This window comes from Gopherus evgoodei, chromosome 2 (assembly GCF_007399415.2).
Source record: "Gopherus evgoodei ecotype Sinaloan lineage chromosome 2, rGopEvg1_v1.p, whole genome shotgun sequence".
Lineage (NCBI taxonomy): Eukaryota > Metazoa > Chordata > Testudines > Testudinidae > Gopherus > Gopherus evgoodei.
Window position 1 is genome coordinate 53410021 of NC_044323.1, and position 23860 is coordinate 53433880.

Consider the following 23860-nt stretch of genomic DNA (forward strand, 5'->3'; position numbering starts at 1 on the left):
TTTCATTTATTCATATGAAAAGGAGGATAATTTCCCGTATTCATGGTGTAAAAAAATTGTATATCCTTTCTTGTTTTCCTGTGAGAACATAGCACTAACTTTCACAGAAATATGTTGGTAAAGTAACACAGCTTTTTGGTATATGTATAATTTATTCATAATATAGTAAAAAAAATTTTTTACTGGTTTCAATAAAAATTTTCTGCTACTAATTTTAGTAGCAATGCTAGGTAATTCAGAATAACCTTCTATAAAAACACAACAAATCAAATTACTGGAAAAATACAACTTGCATACAATTTTCTGATGGTTTGCTTATTACTTGGGCGTAATTCATATCCATAACTAATAGTTGAACTTTAAGCCTATGGGTTATGTGCATCATGTATCCTCTATTGCCGTCTTATATCCTCTAAGAGTTTTATTGCATATTCAGATAAGGAATTCCACAATTTAGGTGCCTCGTCAGAGAAGAAAAATGTCCTGAGAACTCTTCTGATACATTGTATTATTTACTGTATTTTTTATTTTGTATTTTTTTATACTGTTTACTTCTACTTTACTTACATACGCAATTAGTTCGAAGAATTTGTCTAAAATTTATTTCTGTCATGTCATTGTTACAGAGAGGGCTGCTGAAAATGAAGATTATTATTCTATTTTTATAACTTCAGCTGTGTATATATGCAAATATAAAGCTTTCATGTTTATATATATTCAATGTCCTTTCTGTGAAAATAATAACCTTTTTTTTTTTTTAATGGTATGGGTCCGCTTTCACTTAACATAAATTAGGGCTTTAGAATGTCATAATCCAGCCTTTACAACATCCCACCGGCTGACTGCGCATTGGGTGAAAAAGTACTTCCTTATGTTTGTTTTAAACCTACTGCCTATTAATTTCCATTGAGTGATCCCTCAGTATCTTTTTTTTTTTTTTTCCCCCCTAAGCTGAATAGTTTCGGTCTTTTTAATCTCCCTAAATGTAGAAGCTGTTCCATACCCCTAATCATTTTTGTTGCCCTTCTCTGTATTTTTTCCAATTCTATCTTTTTTGAGAGGTGACCAGAACTGCACACAATATTCAAAAGTGTAGGCATATCATGGATTTATATAGAGGCATTATGATATTTCATGTCTTCTTATCTATCTCTTTCCTAATGGTTACTAACGTTGTCAGCTTTTTGTGAAGAGCTTTCTATTTTTCTGCTGCTGCACATTGAGCAGATGTTTTCAGAGAACTATCCATGATGATTCCAAGATCTTTCTTGAGTGGTACCAGCTAATTTAGACCTCATCATTTTGTATGGACAGTTGGGATTATGTTTTCCAATGTGCATTACTTAGCAAATAAGTAATTTTAAATAGGGAAAATCTTCCCAAATAGCCCACAATAACCATGCAAAATCAGAGCATTCTGCGGTATCAATATATTTATTTATACTTACCTTCATTAGACAGTGTAAATGAGCTAGTGGAAAGCTGGTGATTAAGCACATGACATAACTAAATGGTAAAATCCAAATTACTCTTCACTGTTTGTGCTGATTGTTCAGTTAGTTTTGCAGTTTCTCTTTTGGGACAGGGGAAAAACAATGACATAATTCATGCTTTGTATTTAGTCATCTTCATTTTCCACTTCCAGAGGTTGCAGTGTTCAAGTTGGATGTTTAGTGAGGTGATGGAATTTTGTTTTAAAACTAGTTCTATTGAAACTTTAAAAAAAAAAAAGTGGAACTATTTCTATTGGTCTCTACTTTTGTAAAAACAGGCTTTTACAAAACCTAAACTTGAGACCCAATTTGTATTGCCATTTATCCTTTCACAGGAAAAAAGTAACTCTCAACTTTTTAATAAATCGTAGCATACATGAGCAAGAAGAGAATATGTGAAGTCCCAAACAGGGGGATGTGTTTTATCAGACTCTCTGAGAGTCATGTGTAGGGGTCTGCAGAGCCTTTGTGTATATTCCAACTGGCTGTAACATCAGTCGCTCTTGCCCAACCTCTCAAAAGTGTAATCCTGACCCACTGAAGTCAATGGCAAGACTCCCATTTTATTTTTTAGGGTCAGGATTTCACCTCAGAAGTTCTCTCTGGCTTCAATCTGGCCTTCTTCTTTGATACTTTCAGTTCTCTACAGTTTTTGTTTCTTTCTATTTCATTCCCATTCAGTCTTAGGCTTCACTGCGGAGATTTACCAACAATAGGGGAATTGCAGTGATGGTTTTTGAGGCCACGTCCAGACTAGGAATTAAAATCGATTTTAGATACGCAACTTCAGCTACGAGAATAACGTAGCTGAAGTCGAATTTCTAAAATCGAGGTACTCACCAGTCTGGACGGCGCCGCATCGATGTCCGCGGCTCTCCGTGTCGATTCCGGAACTCCGTTCGGATTGATGGAGTTCCGGAATCGATGTAAGCGCGCTCGGGGATCGATACATCGCGTCCAGACTAGACGCGATATATCGATCCCCGAGCAATCGATTTTAACCCGCCGATGCTGCGGGTTAGTCTGGACGAGGGCTATGATGTCTGTTTGTCCCTGGACTCTAACGTGCTCAAATTTAACAATGGAGAAAATACTGGGGGTAGGGAGGTGAAGGGATTGGGGAATGAAACCCATATTTTTGTAAAAGACAGCTTCAAAGGGAGTCTCAGAAAATAAAAACAACACAGGAGGAAAATAGAAAAGCCAGTCAAACTAAAATGGTATGCTTTCACTTGGAGGAAAAAAAACTTGGTGTCCAGATCATGTTAGTTAATTGTAGTTAGCCTGAGATAAAATCCTAAATGAAGACAAGGCAGTTTGTAGCTTTCACACGAGTTACTATGGGGGTGTGCCTTGACCTGCTGACAAATGTGAAAACTGCAAAGCACTTTATCTTCACTGGAATTTTATCTCACATTAGCTAACCTGCACTAGCCAACATGTGATGAAAACACAGCTGTTCTCCTAGGGAAGAGAAGTGAGATGAGGTAGGGGTGGAAGGACTGGAACACATTGCAAAATTAGTGGGAAGTAATGTAAATATTTTACACTTTATTACTTTCAAGTTTTTGAAAATCACTCTGCTTTATATCACGCAGGAAACAGGTTACTGAGTGTCATTTTATTTGATGATCAAAAATCTGATAGTGTTAATGTCCCCTTGGTCCAGTTGATGTGATCTTCCATTACATATCTTATTGTGGTTATTCTTGCCTGCATACCAGTGTAATCTAATCCAGGCACTGCAATTTCCTTCAAACTTCTTTTTAAAAAGACCACAGAGACTGAAATTGTGTATATATATTTTGTTTTTACTTTTGCCCAAACTAAGGGCAACATATTCTACCCTCAGTAATCTTCATGTAATTGAGAGTAATGGCTACACTGCAGTTGAAAACCCATAGCTGGCCCATGCCAGTGACTTGGTCTTAGAGGCTTAGGCTAAGGGGCTGTTTAATTGCAGTATAGATGTTTGGGCTTGGGCTGGAGTCTGGGCTTCAGGACTCTACGAGGTGGAAGGGTCCCAGAGCTTGGACTGCAGCTGGAGCCCAAAAGTTTACAGTGTAGTTACAGTCCCTTAGCCCGAGTCCCACAGGCTCTCCGTGGGTGTCTAATTGCAGTATAGACATACCTTGATTGGCCAACTCTGGCTCCTCCATCCCCTCCCCCCCCAACACCTAGCTTAATTTTATGTGATTTGTTTTATTACATGGGATTTGAAGTCAATGGGGATTTTATTGGTGTAACAGAAAACAAAATTTAAACCAAATTTTCTGTACGTAAGTAAGTGAATGAACAGCTGTTCTGTGTGTGTATGTATCTACAGAGAGGCAAAGTTGGGATCTGGATCCAAACTTCCCCAAAGTCTGGGGCTGTCTGTATCTGGAGCTTTGGTTTGGGCCTGTTTCTACTACTGCATCTGACCTCAAAGAGGAGGGGCCAGACATTCATGTTCTCTTTTCTATTTAAGTGATCAGAACATGTGACTTCTGAGTTGCCTAGCATATGGTTACTGAACAATCTATGGTTTAAGGAACAAGGCTTGGAAATAGTACTTACCACAGGGAGGGTATACATGGAAAAGCAGCTAGTGAAAACTGTTCATTCAATTTATTCAATTCCTCCTTATCAACTTCTCACAGTAGTTAATTCTGCTCATTCCATGAGCACACGTTTTTACTCCAAATATTCTACAACTTGTGTTATTTAAACTCTAATCTCAAAGCCTTTAAAAGGTGAGGTTTAAAGAAGCCATGAAAGATAGTGTCCAATGTGGGTTTTTTCTATGCAGTATAGTGCATCTGTTTTTGCTGTGAATTATCATGCAGCTGCTGAAACTACTGAAATGGGGAGTGTAATGTGCTCAGTGGTCTGTCATTTGTAGGGGAGAAAAAGTCTCTATCGCTGACTAGCATGGGATCAGTGCAGTATCAAGAGTAAGATATAGGCTCGATAGATACTAAGAACTTGGCAAAACAGATTATGGAACAAAAACTTTATACACCAGTCCTTGGATGCCCTTGCTGTGAAATTACTTTAGTTATTAGAATTTTTATTGCACTTGTTTTTGGCTTTCTTAGCTTTTCTCCTTTTAGCCCTGGCTAGGGTTTTTATAGTACATGAACAGTGCACATATTTTCATTTGCATTTAATCAGGACAGGGTGCCAACTGAATACAAAGTGCACTGTGTGTGGAGAAAGACGAGGGGAAAAATTCATACCAAACCTGCTCTTAATGGAGCAAGTGTTTGTTTTTGCCTGTACTGTTGTTAATAACTCCATACCCAATTCAGAGCCAGAAATGGATGCACTGGGATGTGCTTTCATAATTTCTCTCCCGTAATAATTGTTTGCATCATTCATTTTAAGATCTCAGAGTTCTTTGCAAACTGTGAGTAATCAAGCCTCAAACACTTTTGTTTAGCAGGTAAGTATTGCTATATCATTCTTTCAAATGGCACAGAGAACTCATGTCACTCAGCATGTCACTAGCAGTCAGAAGAACCCAGGATACTAATTCCTAGTTGCATACTGTAGTAGAACCATAGGTTTAGTTTAGTGTTGGCTGTCTTGTGTGATGTCCTTACCAGGGTTCAAGCATTGTCCATTGTGTGGGGAAAGCCATTCCCAATAGTGATCCCCACAAGAGGTGCTTGTTGTGTCTCAGTGATTGACACATTAAGGAACAGTGCTCCATCTGTAAGTCATTCAAAAAGAGGATACAAGTGTTGAGAGACTTTAAGCTGGCCTCATGGCCTGCTTCGGAAGGTACTGCTTCAGCCATAGACACCGAGGCCCTCGTGTGATTGGCGGTCACCTGTGGAACTGGCAAGTGATGCTGCACCGTGTTCGGACCCTGCAATTTCCCCAAGAGGAGGAGGATTGATTCTCCCTCTGATGCAGTGAGGAAGAAGTCCTGTAATTCTAATCAGGATCACTCCCTAGTTCAGGTAGACTCTTCCTCATCATCTACGGGGAGTACAGACAGCACCATACTCCTTCCTACATGCGGATGGAACAGGGCCATCTAACCACTTACTAGTACCCTGCTGAGGTCAGCAAGAGCCCATAGCATCAACTCCAGTTCTGGCCTTGGGGGAGGGGTCCGTTGAGTCTAGTACTGAAGAAACTGGGACCAGCACCGACTGTTTCACATCAGTGGGTTTTCAGTCTTGCTTTGCCTCTCAGTACCTCAGTCTCCAGTAGTTCAGGAGTTTTCCAGTATTTTCTGGTGTTTCCAGGAGTTTCTAGCACTTCATCCTCCATTTTGTCCTTGGCACCCTGGCTATACTGTGACAACATACAAAATAGCTCGGATTGCATCTGCCCAAAGGGCATAAACTCTTTCTATGAGGACCCTGACAACATTTTGAAACCACTGGTTTAGACACTGCAGGTCATGACCAGTAGTGGAATTGAAGGCACTGAGTCGTGGCGGCTCCAGTCAGCACTGCCGACTGGGCCGTTAAAAGTCCATCGGTGGTGCCTGGCTGAAGAAAGTTAGTTCCTACGTTCTGACGCTGCACTGTGCCCTGGAAGTGGCCAGCAGCAGGTCTGGCTCCTGGGTGGGGGGGCCATGGGCCTCAGCGTGCTGCCCCCGCCCAAGCACTGGCTCCACAACTCCCTATGGCCAGGAACCAGCCAATGGGAGCTGGGGGACAGTGCCTGCAGGCTTGAGCCACTTGCTTGCCTCCACTTCGGAGCCGGACCTGCTGCTGGCTGCTTCCAGGGCGCAGCGCAGTCCATGGTGCCAGGACAGGTCAGAAGCCTGCCTTAGCACCCCAGCTGAGCCGCTGACTGGGAGCCACCTGAGGTAAGCCTGTGCCCCAATCCCTGCCCCAGCCTCGAGCCCCCCCCCCCCAAAATCCAGAGTCCCCTTCTGCTTGCCAAACCCCTCACCCTGGCTCCACCCCAGAGCCTGCACCCAGAGCCCTGACCACCTCCCACATCCTGACCCTCAGCCCGAGCCCCGCCCCCCAAGCTTTCATCCCTGGCCCCATCCCAGAGCCTGCACCCTCAGCCCAGAGTCCTGACTCCCTCCCACATCCCAGCCCAGAGCCCTCTCCCACACTCTGAACCCCTCATTCCTGGCTCCAACCCGCAGTTGTCACCTCCACGCTCCAACCCTGTGCCCCAGCCCTGAGCCCCTCCAACACCCCAAACCCCTCATTCCCATCTCTGTTGGGTCACTGGCATCACAGTTTTCTTCAACTGGATCACCAGAAAAAAGGTTTGAAAACCACTGGCCTAATGATGTTCCTATATTGGACATTTTATAGGGCTGCCACTTGGTCTTCTGTACATGTTTACAAACCATTGTCCATTACTACACCTCCAGATCAGATGCAAGCTTTGGGAAGGCAATCCTGCAGTCCATGTTTAAATAGACTCTGAGTCCCACCTCCTGCGAGTAGTGCTTGTGTGAGTCTTCTGCATGGAATACATGGCTGCATCTACTCAAAGAAGAAAACATGGCTACTGCCCTGTTCTTTGAGATGTGATGCAGACATGTATTCTGCAACCCATCCTCCATCCCTTCTGCACTGAGGTCCTTCTTTTGGATGTTTGGTGCGAAGGAACTGAGGGAGGATGGGAGCAATGCCGCCTTTATATACCCAGAGGAGGGGCTAGGGCCATAGGGAATAAGCGCTGCCCCTATGGGTACTGCTAGGCAAAGTTCCCTGGCTTCAGGATACTGGGGGCACACACACCTACATGGAATACATGTGCGCATCCAGAGACTACCTGTACCTGCCGATAGTGGGGGCAGCAGCAGGGGCACGTGACCATGAATGCCCCCTCCCCCCACATGTATCACCTCTGTGTGCATCATATCTCAAAGAACAACAGGTACAATACAGGTAAATAACTTTTATCCTGAGGAGCTAGATGCTTCCTTCACGCAAAAGCAGCAGGGACAGAGAGAGCACTAGAAATATGGACCTGTTTCCTATGCCACTGCATCTCCAAGGGGGAAGGTTTGGTGGCAAGTACCTGCGGCCAGACCACCCACTGGTCAGTACATAAGTGCGGTCAACAGCGCACGGTTGTGGAGAGAAGAGGAAAACTGTACCCAATTCACCTTAAACTTGAAACCAGAAGGCAAATAACAAACAATTCAACAATTTTTTTTTTTCAAATTGTTATTTTAAAGTCAGTCATGATTTTTTTAGAGGCCTGACTCAGCCTTTTGAACTCTTACACTTGACAATAGTCTAATCCTGCCCTCGCTGGGAGGATTGTGGTAGGAGATGTAACATGGGACAGCAGCCATGCATCTCCTGCCTGCATCAGCCAGGACAGGGTTTGAATCTCTCATTATTTTAGCATATGACCTCCATGCATGCATTGGTGACCAGTTACACACACAAGTAGTCCCATAGACTTGAATTCAGTGAAATTGCTCATGTGAATAGCTGCTCAGCAATGTGAGGAAGGAGATAATTTGTCCCACAGTGATGTTGGAAGTATATAATAGAAATGGATATAAAGCACCATTCATACTAGTAACAAAACACAGCTCTGTAACATACATAGTCACTTTGATTCCTCTCAAGCTGACTGTTAATATAGTTTCAGAAATGGACTTCTGAAAAATCAACAAGGTATAGCATAAGAATTACACATGAATTAAGTTACTGTTTTGAGAAGAGTGAGCATTTGAAGGCTATTTTCACTCTAACAGATATTTGATTTGTCAGCCTTCCAGTTCCGAATAACTCTAGTAAAGTAAGACTAAAAATAGTTTAAGTAAATTCTATTAAATTATGTATCCTGTACCTGAAGTTCATCATGTAACATTTTTCCTATAAACAATGTTTTATATTGCATGAATTTTAATATATATTCTAATTCTGCTGCTTAGATGGAGGTAGTAAAAAATAATACTTTGAACGTAAACACTCAAATGAATTTTCACAACAGTCCTGTGTGATTGGTACAGTATGTATCATCCATTTGACAGCTGACTCAATTGAAATAGAGTGACTAACTTGCTTGAGGTTGCCTAGCTAACCGCTGAAAGGCTCAGAATAAGACTCTGACTATCTACTGGACTAGCTTGGTCCCTAATATATTCATTTCCTATGTGAACTCCCTCACCTCTTCCTGGGCCTCTCACTTGACTAAGAACATTCTAAAACTTGAAAATTGATTGACAAGCTCGACAATCCAGGGCTAACTCTTTTTTTTTTTTATGGTCATATTGTTTTCTTCCACAAATTTCAAATTGAATCACATAGTTTTTTTTGTAAAACTGAACGGTTGCAAAACCCACTAACATGTTTTTCTATGCTTTCTTGCAATCATCTTTTACGGAATCCATGTAAATGAAGTTGGAGGCTGCTAGTCCATCATGTGGACTGTGCCTTACAGTGATTTTTAACAATGGAAATTGAAAAGGATCACATAAGTTGCCATACATATGGAATAGTATTATAAATTATATTCATATTTAATTTTCTGTACACACTAATTAGACTAGAAGCACAAGTGTATAAGATCCTAGATAACATTTCCTTGGTTTTCATATTTTTCCTTTGCCACTTTAGATAAATGAGTCCCAACAGGCCAGTCAGGTTCAGCATATCCCTGAGCTTTGGCACCTGCATCACCCACTTATACCTTGTTAGAAAATGTTACAGTGCTTGAAGCCCCAAGGGGTGTGCTGTTCCTGGGAGATCGGGGGATGAGGGCGTCTCCTGCCCTGGTAGCCTAGTGGCCCACTGTGGAACACTGATCCCACCCCAAACCTGTGACAGCATTGCCCCTCCATCTGGGCAACCAAGGCCAACAATCTTGCCAAATCATTTCAAAGCCTGTGTGTTAGGTAGCATAGCCAAGGTAGGTGAGATCTGGGTGGCTATATCTGGCATGGTGCACAGCATACCACAGCCAGTGCTTTCCCCTACTGGGGGCCATTGACCCCCATTCTTGGAATCCAGAGGCCTCAGATGGCCTCCCTGCTGGCTAAAGGAGAGAGAGGCACAACCCAGAGACAGTCTCGCCTTCTCCATCCTCCAAATCAACTTCAGTCAGGTTGAGATCCTCGCTTCCTCCAGACTCAGACCCCTGTGAAAGGGATTTGGGCTCCCGCCTGGAGGAGAGGTGCCCATCACCCGATTCACTAACTACTGTAAGATGAGCATTTCCAGCAGTGGTCATGAAGTGTTCATCCTCCAGCTCCCGACCTCCAGTAACTCTTTCTCACCATTGGGTCCATGCCAGTAGGGCTCTCTGCTCTGAAATCTTGTGGCAATCGAGAATCTCTCTCCCCACGGGCAGCCAGCCTAGGCCCACAATGCCCTGGCAAAACTACGTAAAGAAACCCTCACCCACCTCAGAGGCAACCACCCCTTAATGCATCTGGGAGGGCTGGACTGGCCCCTTCCAGGCCATGAGAAGAGAGACTCCCTCTAGAAGCCCTGTCCTCTTCTGTGGCCTTTCTTCCCCCAAGCACAACAGCCTCCTGCTGTGGCAGCACAGGAAGGGACCACTGCCAGAGAGGCAGCCAGTGCTGCTCCCTACCCCATATCCCAGGATGCCCTGCAGCTACAGGCTGGATCCCACTGAGCGAGTGGGGGAATGGCCCAAGGCAATCCCTGCACTAGCTTCCCCACCATGCGGGCCCTGATGTACCCCCTACCCCATGAGCTGAGGTGGAAGGGAGGGGACTCAGCAGCAGGCCGAGTCCCAATCAAGCAACTCCTGGAGCGGGCACCCTCAGTGGCAGCATGGCCCACATCCCTATCTCTTGTGAGCAGATGGAGGGGGGCAGAAGCAGTGTGCCCAGGCTCAGCTGCAGGCCCTGAGGGCCTGGAGCCAGACACATCAGCCCCCCTCCCAGCATGGCTTCTTCTCTTCAACAGGCTGTGCTGCCAGCTTAGGGTACCAGGAGTACAACCCCTGTGGAGGACAAAGACCTCTCTGACAGGGTGCACCCCCCGCAAGCAGAAAGAGGGGTCCCAGAGCTTCTACTTTCTCTTCACATGTTGCCTTTACTGGGTGCAGAAGCTGCCTTGATTCTTCCCTTGTCCTGGCATCCTGGAGCTGGGAATTTAAAAAATCCGGGGGGCGGGGGCGGAAATTAGGAATCCTGGATCTGGGGAACCCAAAAAGTAACCTTGCTGCTGCTCCAAAATAGAGCAAAAAGCCTCCCTTCCCCACCACCCCCCTCAATGTCCTGAGCTAGCTTTAAATTAATGAGGGAAAGAACACCAATCTTGCTTCCCTCCTTCCCCAGCTGGTTAATGGGTGGCTAGAACCTCTGGATGTGCATCCCTGCATCCCCTAGTGAGTGCTTTCCTCCCCCTTTCTATTGGGGCAGTCCTAATGACTGCTCGTCCCTCAAATTTTCATCCATTCAGGCAGGTGGGTGCAGATGAAAAGGATATACTGTGCAGGATGGAGGCTGGCTTCCTAGGATATGTCTACCTTGCAATTAAACACCCACGACGTGGCCTGTGTCCAGCTGAGTTGAGCTTGCGGGGCTGTAAGATTTTTTCAAAAGTGAGTTAAGGGTACCTCGATTTTTGGTGTCTAACTTCAGTCTTAAAGGGCTTGGTTTTCAGAATGTGCTGAAAACCAGGCCCCCTTAAGATACATTAAGATGCACACCAAATCATTAGTCACTTGATAATCTTGGCCATATTTTTTTAATGCATATGGACAGCTCAGTGTCAATATTGTTAATATTGTAGCATATATTTATAGAGCTGCAGTCATCCTCCAAGACTGGACTTCACACAGCTAGGTAATGTTATTTAAGAAGAGAGAGTCAAGGTGCAAAGAATATTACTCACATGTGGTGTAGTAGAAACCTGGTGAACTTTTACCTTAATGAAAGTACTGGAGAGAGAGATTCTTTGAACTTGCAAAGCACACAGTGATAAGGCAAGACTTCCTTAATCTCTCCAGTTAATTTTTTAGAAACATAATTTGTTTCTCCTCCTTATTGCTTCCATATCTTGCGAGAAATAATGAACTCTTATTTATTGCTGATACATCTTCAGTGGTCCCAGCGTGTGTCATTGATGTTTGAAATCAGCTAAATTGGGAGCAACAAAGAGAAAAGCCAAGATGAGAATGAAAACTAAACCTGAAATATGTGTTTGAGTGTTTCACTTCTGCAGAAGTGTAATATGAACAAAAGATAAATATGCACACAGAAAGCCTTTGCAGAATTTAGGAAGCCATTGAAAAAAAATTCAAATGCGAGTATACATGAGAAACAGATCAGGGGGAAAACCAGTTTGGATAAAATTCTAGTTCCTTTATCTTTCACTTAAACTTAAAGCAAACCTTTACTGAAGTTTCACAAAAAGCTTGGTTACTTCTCTCTTTGATTACCTTGACCTCCATGGTTCTGCTTCTTGTGAGAAAACCAGAAGTACTGAAATGGAGACTATATTTTTTTTTCAGGGTTTGCTGCGTAATTCATAGTAGTACCAAAAATCTTGCAGGTGTGACTTCTTAAAAGATTTCCAGTTGGGGTTCTGCCAGTTCTAAGGAATTTTGATAAAGAAGTGAACATCTGGGTGCTTCTCAGAACCAAATTCTGAGTCTTTTGAGATCATCCATCACTTAGGCCCTGTTTACAAACTGATCAAATTGACTGGCATAGCTATTGCAAAATAAACTTTTCCACTATAGCTATTTCAGAATAACTCTCCATGCAGACACTATTCCAGAAAAAAGTGACTTTATTCCACAATAATTACTCCATTCACAAAGCCAAGTAATTATTCTGGAATAAAATCAATTTTATTCTGGAACAGAGTATCCAAATGGAACAGTTAAACTGGAATAGCTCTGTGTGTGAGATTTTAGGAAGAAAATAAAACGGTGAATGGAGTTATAGGTGTGCGAAGGATTTCTGAGAAGAGACATCTTGTTTATAGCTCCTCTCTCTCTCTCTCTCCTCCATACTATGAATGAGCAATAAAACAACACTAAACAATCCATTTGAGATCGCCCGATATCTTCATATGGGTTGTCATATTTGTTTACAACGAGTGTTAATTTATGCAGTATGATACAAAGAAAAAAATATTTGTTCTCAGTATTGGTTGTTACCTTATGCTTACTAAGTCCCAGTGTCTTTTCTCTGTCATTCATTAGGTTCACCTTACTTGTTCAGTATTTATGTTTTTAATACATCCTTCTAATATTTTTGGCTTTGGTAAATGTTTTGCCTACATTTGTTGAGTGGGGTTAATTAAATGGATGCTACATGGTCTTTCTGAGACATCCCTGATTTCCTAATCTCACCCTTAGTTTTGTGGTAATGCGTGATTGTTTTTGAATAAAAAAATATGGTAAATGAGATTGGATTTGCAATGGTTTTTATTCTGCACTTAGGTTTGGCAGAATTCAATTTTTTTGAATAATTTGGATCATATAAATGTTTGTTTTTAGCATTTTTCCTTTTTATCATTTTTTTAAAATGTACACAGTTGCAAGAAAATATGGGAAGCAGGCACAGAATGAGTCAGTTATTTAATGACAGTAGACATTGATTTCAAAAAGTTCAAGTTTTGTAACTGCTAAAACACAAATTGTAAACATCACATGTCAAACATATAAGAAGTAAATATCCTTAAATCAAACTTTAAGATCTCAGCTAGCATTTTTCTTTCTTTGCCTCCTATCTTTATCATTTTTTCATGTTTCTTTGTGTACAGTGAAATTGACGTTTACTGAAATTTACCAATAAAAGTATAATCCTTCCACGCCTACCTATACTCAGTGTAGCACATTTCTAAACAATAACTTCATCTGACTTCTCTTGATACAGATTTAGAATACTTCGTAACAAAATCTTGTTTTAAAGATTAGTCAAGATGGCACTATTTGAATCAGATTAGATTTAGCCAAATTTGAAGCCAAGATTTTGGCCCCAGATTGTGGATAGCTCACAAAGGACACATCCAAACCAGAGTGGGGAAAACAGACCCATCTGCTTTTGACTCAGGCCTAGAATCAAAATTATAAAGGCAGGTTCAAAGATATAGAGATTCAAAAATGAGCCCCCTGAAATTTGAAGAGGTCCAGATTTGAGCTTCTGGTTGTAGTTTACCTCCACTTTTAATGATAGTCTTCAACAGCTGGGTTGGTGGCAGATTCCAAACATGGGTAACCACTTGGTGGGGAAGGGACTAGGACCTACGCTGTGAGATCGCATATTTTTTAGTCTCCTTGAATCAGTCAAAGACAGACATTTGAAATAAGCTTTGGGTATGTCTCTACTACCCGCCAGATCAGCAGGTAGTGTTTGATGTATCGGGGATCGATTTATCATGTCTCATCTGGACGTGATAAATCGATCCACTAATTGACGCCCATTCTACACCTCGGCAGGAGGAGTAAGTGGAGTCAACGGGGGCGGGGGGGCAGTTGACTTGCCGCCATAAGGACAGCCAAGTAAGTCGAACTAAGATACTTCGACTTCAGCTATGCAAATAGTGTAGCTGAAGTTGAGTATCTTAGTTCAACCCCCCCGATAGTGTAGCCCAGGCCATAGAGTAGATTATCTACTGCCTGTTCTACACACAGCAAGTTAACATTTACAAGAAGGCACTTGCATTGACTTGCACGAAGAAGCAATATTTCATAACCTGCATATCTGAAACTAACACTTATGTGACTACCACTCTTGCATGGGAGTTATAGAGGCAGTCTGCAAGGAAGAGTTTAAAATTGTGATAAAAGATTTAGGCCACATTATTTTTATTTTATTGACCTAAACTTTACAAATAGGTTATTTACCTGTGAAAGTACCAACGAACAGTGCATCTCTTACTATTTGTACTATATCCAGAGACACCAGCCTGCTCAGCCAATTGTTTAACCTCCTTTTTGAAAGATGAAAATATTAAATATTTAGTGATGATCCTTGTTCTTAAAAATGTGATGTGTATATTGTGTGGTTTTTGCCATTGCTACTGTATTGGAGTCCCTGCAGAATTATTGAATTTTTTTTTTTTTCAAATTAACACTGTCCAAAAAGAAATGAAAAAAATAACTAGAAATACTAACTGACTAATTCCCTTTTGACTAGCTCCTTCCAGTTCAACCTCCAGAATTTCTTCACCCTTTTCTATTCTGCCTATGTTTTCAGCAAGTACTGCGAAGACCTAAATCTGTTTTCTTTACTCCGACACATAGTCTGCAGCTAGGATAGATTATCTGACTTGTGAAACATTTCAAATGCTCTAAACAAATGTCAGTCATTGTGATACTGTCAACTGAAGGATCCCCATAGTGATAACTAGATCCTGGAAGGGCCTGCCAAGGGCCTGACCTAAGCTCAGTAAGAGTCTTTGCATTGATTTCACATGGTTTTGGATCAGAGCGGTGGTGAGCAAACTCTCCAATTCAGAGGAGCTTTATTGAAGGCGAATATGCATTTGCTGTCTTGGAAATGCCTTTGAGTGAATCTGACTTTAGTGATGTGTCAAAGCAGGAGTGGGCCTACACGAGAATAGCAATCTAAAATGAAGGGTCCCCAAAACAGGAATTAACAGATCAAATTGAAGGACTTTTGTCCATTTTTGAGAACCAGACTCAAAATTCTGAAATGCTTGGGTGAGGTTTCTTTGGCTCTGGTTTCTGGCTGGAATCAGAACTAGAACTGTCAAAGTCCCTGTGATAAATGAGGGGGGGTGGGGATGAGGGCTCCCTTTTATGGATATCCAGCCAGCCAGTAGCTATAAAATCTCTCTTAGTAGCTGTTCTCTAATTGTTCTACCTGTAAAGCATTAAAAAGTCTCACTGCTATGCATAGGTAAAAGGAAATGAGTGGCCACCTGGCCAAAAGAGCCAGTGGGAAGGCTAGAACTTTTTAAAATTGAAAAAAGACTCCTCTTTTGTCTGTCTGTCTGTTGTTCTCCCGGGGAGAGACGGACAGAGCAGGAGCTATGCTGTAAGAAGCTTGGGCCAGGTATGAAAAAATCATCAGTATCATACCTAGAAACTACTCATTTAAAACCTCAGATATGTAAGTAGATCAGGAAATGTCTAGGAATATGTGATTAGGTTTATTCCTTTTATTTCGTTATGGCTTGTGGATTCCTCTGTGCTAACCCCAGGTGCTTTTGTTTTGCTTGTAGCCTTTAAGCTGGACCTCAAGAAAGCTATTCTTGGTGCTTAATCCTTGTAGTTGCTCTTTTAAAATCTAGCAATAGCCTGAGTTCCCAGATGTATTTTCTTTCCTTTTTTTAATTAATAAAATTTACCTTTTTTAAGAACAGAACTGGACTTTTGTGTATTAAGAGGTTTGTGCACATGTTGTTTAATTAGCTGGTGACAACAGCTGATTTCCTGTTTTTTTCTTGTCTTTCTCAGCTCTTCCCCAAATGTAGCAGGGGGTGAAACGGCTTGAGAGTACCTCACAGGAAGGAATTCCCAAGTACGCCCTCCTGTGCTCTCAAAGGGGTCCTGCACTTGGGTAGTGGCAGCATCTACCAATCCAAGATCAGAGAAAAGCTGTAACCTTGGGAGTTTAATACAAGCGTGGAGTGGCCAGTATTAATTTTTAGAATCCTTGCGGGCCCTCGCCTTCTGCACTCGAAGTGCCAGAGTGGGGAATTAGCCTTGACAGTCCTGTATGAGGGGCTGAACTCTGAGTGTTCCTCATTGGAAGAAGAAGTGCCAGAAATTTCATTTCTGAGATTGGGAAAGAAATTTCTTGTGAAGAAATTCAAGAGATTCGGCTTGTTTAGATAAGCTTCAGATAAACAGCCAGATTTTTGCACTTCTGAACCAAATCCAAGCCCTAGCACATAGACACTGAGGCTACATGAATACTTCAGTCATGGCACTAGTCCATGTGACATGGAAACAGTCTTTGATCCAGATCCTCAGCTGGTGTAATTTGGGGTAACTCCATTAAATTCAATGGTGCTGTGCTGATTTACACAACCTGACAGTCTGACCCTTTGTGTTTTAGTAACTGCTCTAAAGTATTTCATAATTCTGCCCTATGTTGATTCTGATGGCTGAAGCATCTGTTCTCATTTATTCTAGGAAATCTACCAGTGGTGTGGCTCAACATGCAATAAATTTGAGCGTCTGAAGGCTTCTCAAGTTGCTGTTGGCATTCGGGACAATGAGAGGAATGGAAGATCTCAGCTAATTGTTGTAGAAGAAGGAAGTGAGCCAAGAGAACTTACAAAGGTATTGTAAATGTATTGCTGGTTCAAATACACTGTTATCCAGACTTCTGGGCATGTCCTGCCGCCATACTACTTCACCTCAGGATATGTCATCAGATCTCATAGTCTAAGCAGGACTGGACCCAGTCTTTACATAGAGGAGATCCTCACCGGACACCCAGCAACTTCATTGCTCTGTCGTAAGAGTGCTGTATACATAACAGCTGCTAGGTACTCTTCCCCCCTCAGTCAGGACTGAGCCAGTGCCCCAGCATAGTGCTATGAGATGATTAACTCCCTTTAAGTGCTGTCTTTCATGGCCCCCTTTTTGGAAATGTAAGAATATTAGCCCTTGTGTCTTGAACAAATCCCAGTTGAGTAATTCCATTCTACAGACATAAATTAATCCAGAAGTTTCCCTAGAAAGTTATTCCTCTCCTCTCCTAAATAAACAATACTCATATAGGGCTTGGTCCTATGCTCTTTGAAGTCAATGGCAAAGCTCCCTCAATGGTGCAGGATCAGAGCTATATAGAGTTGTGGGAAGGTTTATGGAGGGGAGAGATGAGTAGTGGGTGTGCCTTGAAAAGCTTGTCAGAGAACTGGTGAAGGGAGCGTAACAAAAAAATTGAAGGACTTGGGAGGGAGGACAAAGGTCCTTGTGCATTGCTTTGGAACATGACAGCTACTAGAAATATTTTTGTACTATGGAGCTAGCCCACGGGACTTGAGTAAGTCCCATTGTATTATATATGGCAAAGTTATTTTTCATACACAGAGATGTTTAAATATAACACTTTGAATATGTGTACATACGTAAAAAGATTATCAGCTGAGTCAGATAACGTCTACACTCTGGGGATTGTAATGACATAGCTACAGTGCTGTAGCTGTCCTAGAATGACCCATAGTGTAGACACAGCCTATACCAATGGAAGAGGTTCTGTTGGTGTAGTAACATCACCTCCCTGAATGACACTAGCTTGGTTGATGGAAGCATTCTTCTGTTGACCTAGCTGCGTCTACACTGAGAGTTATGTCGGCATAACTAAGTTACTCTGGAGTTTGGATTTTACATACCACTGAGCGATGTCCCTATGTTGACTTAAATTTAAGTGTAGGCCAGGCCTCAAGGCTTGTCTACACTTGAAACGCTAGATCAGCACAACTGCGGTGCCGCAGCTATGCTGCGGTAACGCTTCAGTGTAGGCACGACCTGTGCCAGTGGGAGGGTTCTCTAATTGGTGTAGGTAATCCACCTCCCCAAGAGGTGGTAGCTTGACTGATGGAAGAATTTGATCCAGCACTCTCTACACTGGGGGTTAGTTGCTCGGAGGTTTGATGTAGTCTCAGTCTCATTTAACCACTGAAAGTGCCTGCCATTGTAGGCTGTCTCCACGCTCCAGCAGAGCCCTGGGGAGTTGGGGCTGCAGCCTCAGGGTGTGTCTGGGGGGTCAGGGCTCAGGTGGAGGAGGTGCTCGGGGCTTCTGCCCTGCAGGGGCACCAGAGCTCAGGGCTTTAGACCAGGGGGAGCACTGGGGTTCAGGGCTTCAACCCCACGGCTCCATTCCCGGCTTCAGCTCGGGGTGGGGGGGACAACACCATGGATCAGGGCTTCAGTCCCGGGACTCTGTTCCCAGTTTCAGCACCGTGGAGGGTGCCGGGGCTCAGGGTTTTAGCTGTGAGAGGAGTGCCAGTTTCAGCCCCAGCAGTCCCTTCATAGTTAGAGTCCCGGTGCACCCCTCACCCCCCAGCAGAAACCCAGAGCAGAGCCGCAGGGCTAAAGCCCCGATCCCCAGCACTCCCTCCAGGTCTAAATCCATGAGCCCTGGTGCTCCCAGGGGGAGAAGCTCTGATCCCACTGCCGGGAACCCTGGTGGCCCCTAGGGTCAGAAACCCTGACTCTCCCCCCCATACCCCCTGGAGTACTGTGACACACACACACACACACACACACACACACACACACCAACCCTACAGCTGCAGTCCCAACTGCCCCATAGCAGGAGTCTGTAATGTCTTGTTCAGAGTTACAGACCATTTCAGAGCTGCAGCCTCCATTTCCGAGGCGTCTGTAACTCTGAGGCTTGTGAGACGGGATAGCTATGTCAGTGGGAGAAGCTCTCCCGCCAACATAGCTGCTAGTCTACACCAGTATTTAAGTTGATAGAACTACGTAATATCGCTATCCACACTAATGAATGATGTTGTTAATCTGGAGTGATTCTGTAGTATAGACCTGGCCTTAAATCCTTAAGGTTTTCACTTTGTAACCTATCTAGTTCAGCTGAAACTACCTACACTGCCTACCTCTAGCACTTTCACTCAGAGGCAAACACACAGCATTAACCACAGCTAAGACACAGCTAAGGTAACACAGCACTAATGAATCATGTAAAGGAGTCTGTATGACTAATTTGCCTCAGGGACGAAAGGCACAGAACCTGGCCTGCTCTATGGCTTAAACAATTATTACTTACAATCAGCATGACAAAACAGTGGTGCAGTAGAAACAGTCTTCAAGCACACTCCATTAGTATTGCTTCACGCAGATAACAAGGGGGAGAACACACTCCAAACCAGAAATTAAATGTGCGTATTCCATTTTGCTGAAGAATTATTTTATGTTCAACTTTTTTGCTCCTTTTCTCATTTGGAGAAAAAAAAAAGACGGAGTGGGAAAAATTGGTTTAGAAACAAATGTGTTAGGAGGTTAGTATGTGAACTGTAACCAGATCACAATGTTGGTCAACATTTTTCAGCTATTGAAGATTCAGAAAACGAGGAGGAAAGGGGGGTTGCATTTCAGAAGGAAAAATGACAAATCTCCCCCTCCCCCACTTTTAAACATCTACTCTAGACCTGGTTGAAATTGAGTAAATTTGTTCCCATCCCCTAAGCAATTCCTCACCCCTGCCCCCACCCTCATTTTCAACTAGCTCAGGTCTCAATACATAGTATATGTTATAAAGGAAAAGTTACACCCATTCATCATTAAGGCATTGAAGGCGCTTATGAAGTGTCACCTACCTGCTCCACTGTGCTGCTCAGGAATGCATAATTTTGTGATATCCCAGCTGGTAGGCTGTACAGTATTTGCTTCCTTTTTTTTTTTGGCTGCGCTGCTGCCTGATTGAGGACTTCCAGTTTCACAGGGTATCTGGCTGACCGGTAAGTCGGTAACTCTGGTGTTCGTATCTTTGAGGAAGTCCATGGGGTTATGTGGGTGGAAGAGGTTACAGGCTGGGACCTGGATTTCATCACAAAGCCCTCATTCAACTGTGTGGTTCTATTAACTTGTGTAAAGTTCCTGGAACCTATAGTGACCTAGACAGATGATTAAAAGGACAGGGAAAATGCCAAGGTTGTACTTTGATTTCCATGTCTTGGAAAGTATTGGTGAATAATGATTTTTGTTACTTGCCCAGCAACGATGGAGGGAAAGTTTCTGCTTTTCCTTTCTTACTAAGGTAAATATTAATGTAGGAGACTATTGGTAAGTTAAGTGAACAGTGTTTATTGCTCTGATTGCTCATGACTGTGGCAAGTCTTCTCCCGTGATCAGCAGTACCAGGGAAGTTCTGTGGGCAGTACTTCAGGCGGCAAGGATGGGGGTGTTGTCTCTATAAAGAAATATGGGGCTGCGTCTGCAGTGCCTCCATAGCCCTTCCAGTCATTGCAAACTTTAGGGAAATGTGCTACCATATAGCCACGAGGCCAAGGGTTCTCACCATAATTTTTTTGGTAGCCTTAAAGTGCAGCCACCAAATCTTGCTAGTGGCCACTATGACAATTTTCCCTAAAATAATTAATTTAGGAAAAACAAATAAATATGCACAAATTATAGTTATTTATATAGGGGTTTTATTTGAACACTCAATAGTAATAATAATAATGTATTCTGTACTGGATCTAAACAGAATAGAATCACACATAAGTTGTTTTACATGTTCTGGTCTTTTTTTGTTGTTGGGTTTTTTGTTTTTTTGGTTGTGGTTTTGGGTTTTTTAGATTTGCTAGCTAGTAAGTCTGCTCCTGTGAAAAGTGATATTTGTTAATATCACTTTTCAGAGAAGCAGACTTGTTATCACTCATCATTGCCTCAGAGCTAGATATTTACAAATATATACATGCCACTTTTCACAGCAGATTTACTCAGCCCTGGCAAGCCGGGGGACAAATTAAGCCCTGGATGGGGAGGTGGATAGGGAGACAACGGGGGCCAAGGGTGATGGGGTGGATGGGTGAGGGGCTGGGGGCAGCAGTGGGGGGCAGGGGTGATGAGGGGGATGGTGAATCCAGAGGCCAGGGAAACAGAGCCCGCTGCTGCACAGCCAAAACCTGGAGCCGAAAGCCCTATGGTTGGAGCCCGTGGCTGGAGCCTGCCACTTGCCACCTGCCATCCCAGGCCTGAAGCTGGAAGCCTGAGCCCCACTGCCCCTGGGAATGTAGGGAACTCACACTGACTATCTGCTCCTCTGGCACTTGTGGCTCCAAAGGGGGCAGGACTCAACCCGTCCTTGTATCCCAAGGGGAGGAACTACTGCTTTGCCTCCACCCCCACCCCCAATCACTGCCCAGGAGGCTGTGGCCACAAGAAAACCCCCTTGTGGCCGCATGCGGCCACACTGCCCGCATTTGAGGAACGCTGCACTAGGCCATCTCTCCTCTTCCCTTCTTTAAGCGTCTGTCCCCTGTTGTTGTCTATTTGTTTGATCCTTTGTGTTTTACCCTTGCTGCCCATGAAAGAGTGCCCATGCTTCTGCTCATAACAGTCCCCTAATGCTGTTGAGTAGATCAGAAACATCAATGTGTTTGTTTACTTTGGTGCCACAGAAGTGTCATAGGCTGGAGCAGAGGAAGGTGCTACCCATTTCCCTAAAAGAAAAATTATAAAATGAGTGGCTGGGGAAAAGGTGAGATTCTCATGATCCTGTACCAGAATGGAACTCCTGAGGGATTTTTCTCCCTTGGATGTGGGCACATGACTCTTTCTGTTGCTTATGAACATTCGCAAATAGATCCTATTCTGGTAGGCAGTTTTTCTCACTGATAAGATGCCAGGCTGCTGCTATATAAGTACATGTTTGCAATGCAAATATAGATGAAGAATTTACAACAGAATTGCTGCCTGGGTTGTAGGAATTAGTTGTTTGCCTCTTGGAGAAAGCCATGCCCTGTGTTTGGCTTAATGCACAAGTGTAGTTTTTTGTAGTTTTGCAGAAATCTCTTAAGTCTAAGCATCAGTTGTCCGTCAGGGTTTTTCGGGTTCTCCCCAACCTGAAAAACTTTCCAGGGGCTTTCAGTGAGCTTTGCTCTCCTAAATCCCTTAGGAGCCTTTGAAAACCTTAGTGATCGAGTTTACTAGTACTAATGTTTGTGGGGAGGCAAACTTTACTATTTATGCTGGCAGAGCTTGTGCTTCTGCTTGAAGAACAAGAACAGTACCATGTGACTCAGCTGACCAATCACAACTAAGTATGAATATTCTAAATTTGTGCTGTGCTGGTCAATCTACAGAGTAAAAAAAAATTGAACATTGAATTAGAAAAAGTTAGCTAAGGCCTGATGTACACTTAACGTTTATATCAACATAACTGTGTCACTCAGGGGTGTGAAAAATCCACACTCTGAGTGCTGTAGCAATGCTACGTAACTTCCAGTGTAGACAATGTACAATGTTTCCATCAACCTAGCTACTGTAGCTTGGGGAGGTAGTGTTCCTACACTGACAGAAAAACCTCTTCCGTCATTGTAGGTAGCATCTACACTATGGGGTTGTGTTGGCACAGCTACGGTGCCATACCTATGCTGCTATAGACCCTCTAGGGTAGACATGGCCTGAATTAACTATATTGATCACTTTTCAGAGTGGTAGCCATGTTAGTCTGTGTCAGCAAAAACAGTGAGGAGTGCTTGTGGCACCATAGAGACTAACGAATTTATTTGGGCATAAGCTTTTGTGGGCTAAAACCCACTTGGTCAGATGCATGGAGTGGAAAATACAGACAACAGGTATATACACACAGTACATCAGGGATCCACAACCTTTGGAACACAGCTCACCAGGGTAAGCACCCTGGCGGGCTGGGTCGGTTTGTTTACCTGCCGCGTCCACAGGTTCAGCCGATCACGGCTCCCCTGGTTGTGGTTCGCCGCTCCAGGCCAACGGGGGCAGTGGGAGGCAGTGGCCAGTACATCCCTCAGCCCGCGCCGCTTCCTGCCACCCCCATTGGCCTGGAGCGGCGAACCGCGGCCAGTGGGAGCTGTGAACCTGTGGACGCAGCAGGTAAACAAACCAGCCCAGCCAGCCAGGGCGCTTACCCTGGTGAGCCATGTCCCAAAGGTTGCCGATCCCTGTAGTACATGAAAAGATGAGAGTTGCCTTACCAAGTGGGTGGTCGGTGCTAATGATACAATTCAAATAAAGTGGAAATGGGCTATTCTCAACAGTAGAATACCAAAGGAGGAAAAATTCCTTTTGTAGTGGTAATGAGGGCAATGTAATCAGGGTGGCAGTTGACAAAAAGGTGTAACAGTAGGGGGAAATTAGTATGGAGAAAGACATTAGTTTCTGTAGTGAGCCATCCACTCCAAGTCTTTATTCAGGCCTAATTTGATGGTGTCCAGTTTGCAAATTAATTCAGTTCTGCAGTTTCTTATTGGAGTAAACAGACTAAGGTGCCACAAGTACTCCTCATTGTTTTTACATTGATCACTGTGAGTTATTCACTTAGTTCTGTGATTGAATCTGATTCTCAGCTGCTGCTGGGGGTGATCAGAGAATGGGAAGAGACCCTATTCTTTCATCTCTAGCAGCCCTATCTGCAGTAGATGATTTAATCTGTTGGCTGTATTACACCTATCACGCAGTGCATTCTTTTCCCAGCACTAGCACTGAGACTGGAGGAGCAGTAGAGAGAAACTCTAATATTGTCAGTTTCATTCTGCTTCTGCTGTTGCTACTTTCACTAAGGGAAACCTTACCAACTAGGTTCTCTGAGGTTGTAAATTGGAGAAGCTCCAATGAAGTTAATATAGCTACTGTAGTGACAGTTTTACACAGCAAATATAGCCCTTATGTGACCAGAAGCAGGGGTGCAATACTCTATGGTAACTTTTTTTATCACAAATATGAGACTTTTTCCTAAGAGTGTCAAACAAAAGAAGTAATTTTCTAGCCCCCATGGTTGTGGGGAAAACAAAGCCTGTGAG

The 23860-nt window shown here is 43.3% G+C and overlaps 1 protein-coding gene across 1 annotated transcript in view; it reads left to right on the forward strand.

Annotated features, from left to right (window-relative positions):
* Positions 1 to 23860, forward strand: part of SCIN (scinderin) — a 115765-nt gene that overhangs the window by 19272 nt on the left and 72633 nt on the right. Inside the window, exon 4 of the mRNA XM_030550678.1 lies at positions 16518 to 16667. Within this exon, the coding sequence (XP_030406538.1) occupies positions 16518 to 16667 (150 nt within the window). The remainder of the gene's footprint in view (positions 1 to 16517; positions 16668 to 23860) is intronic.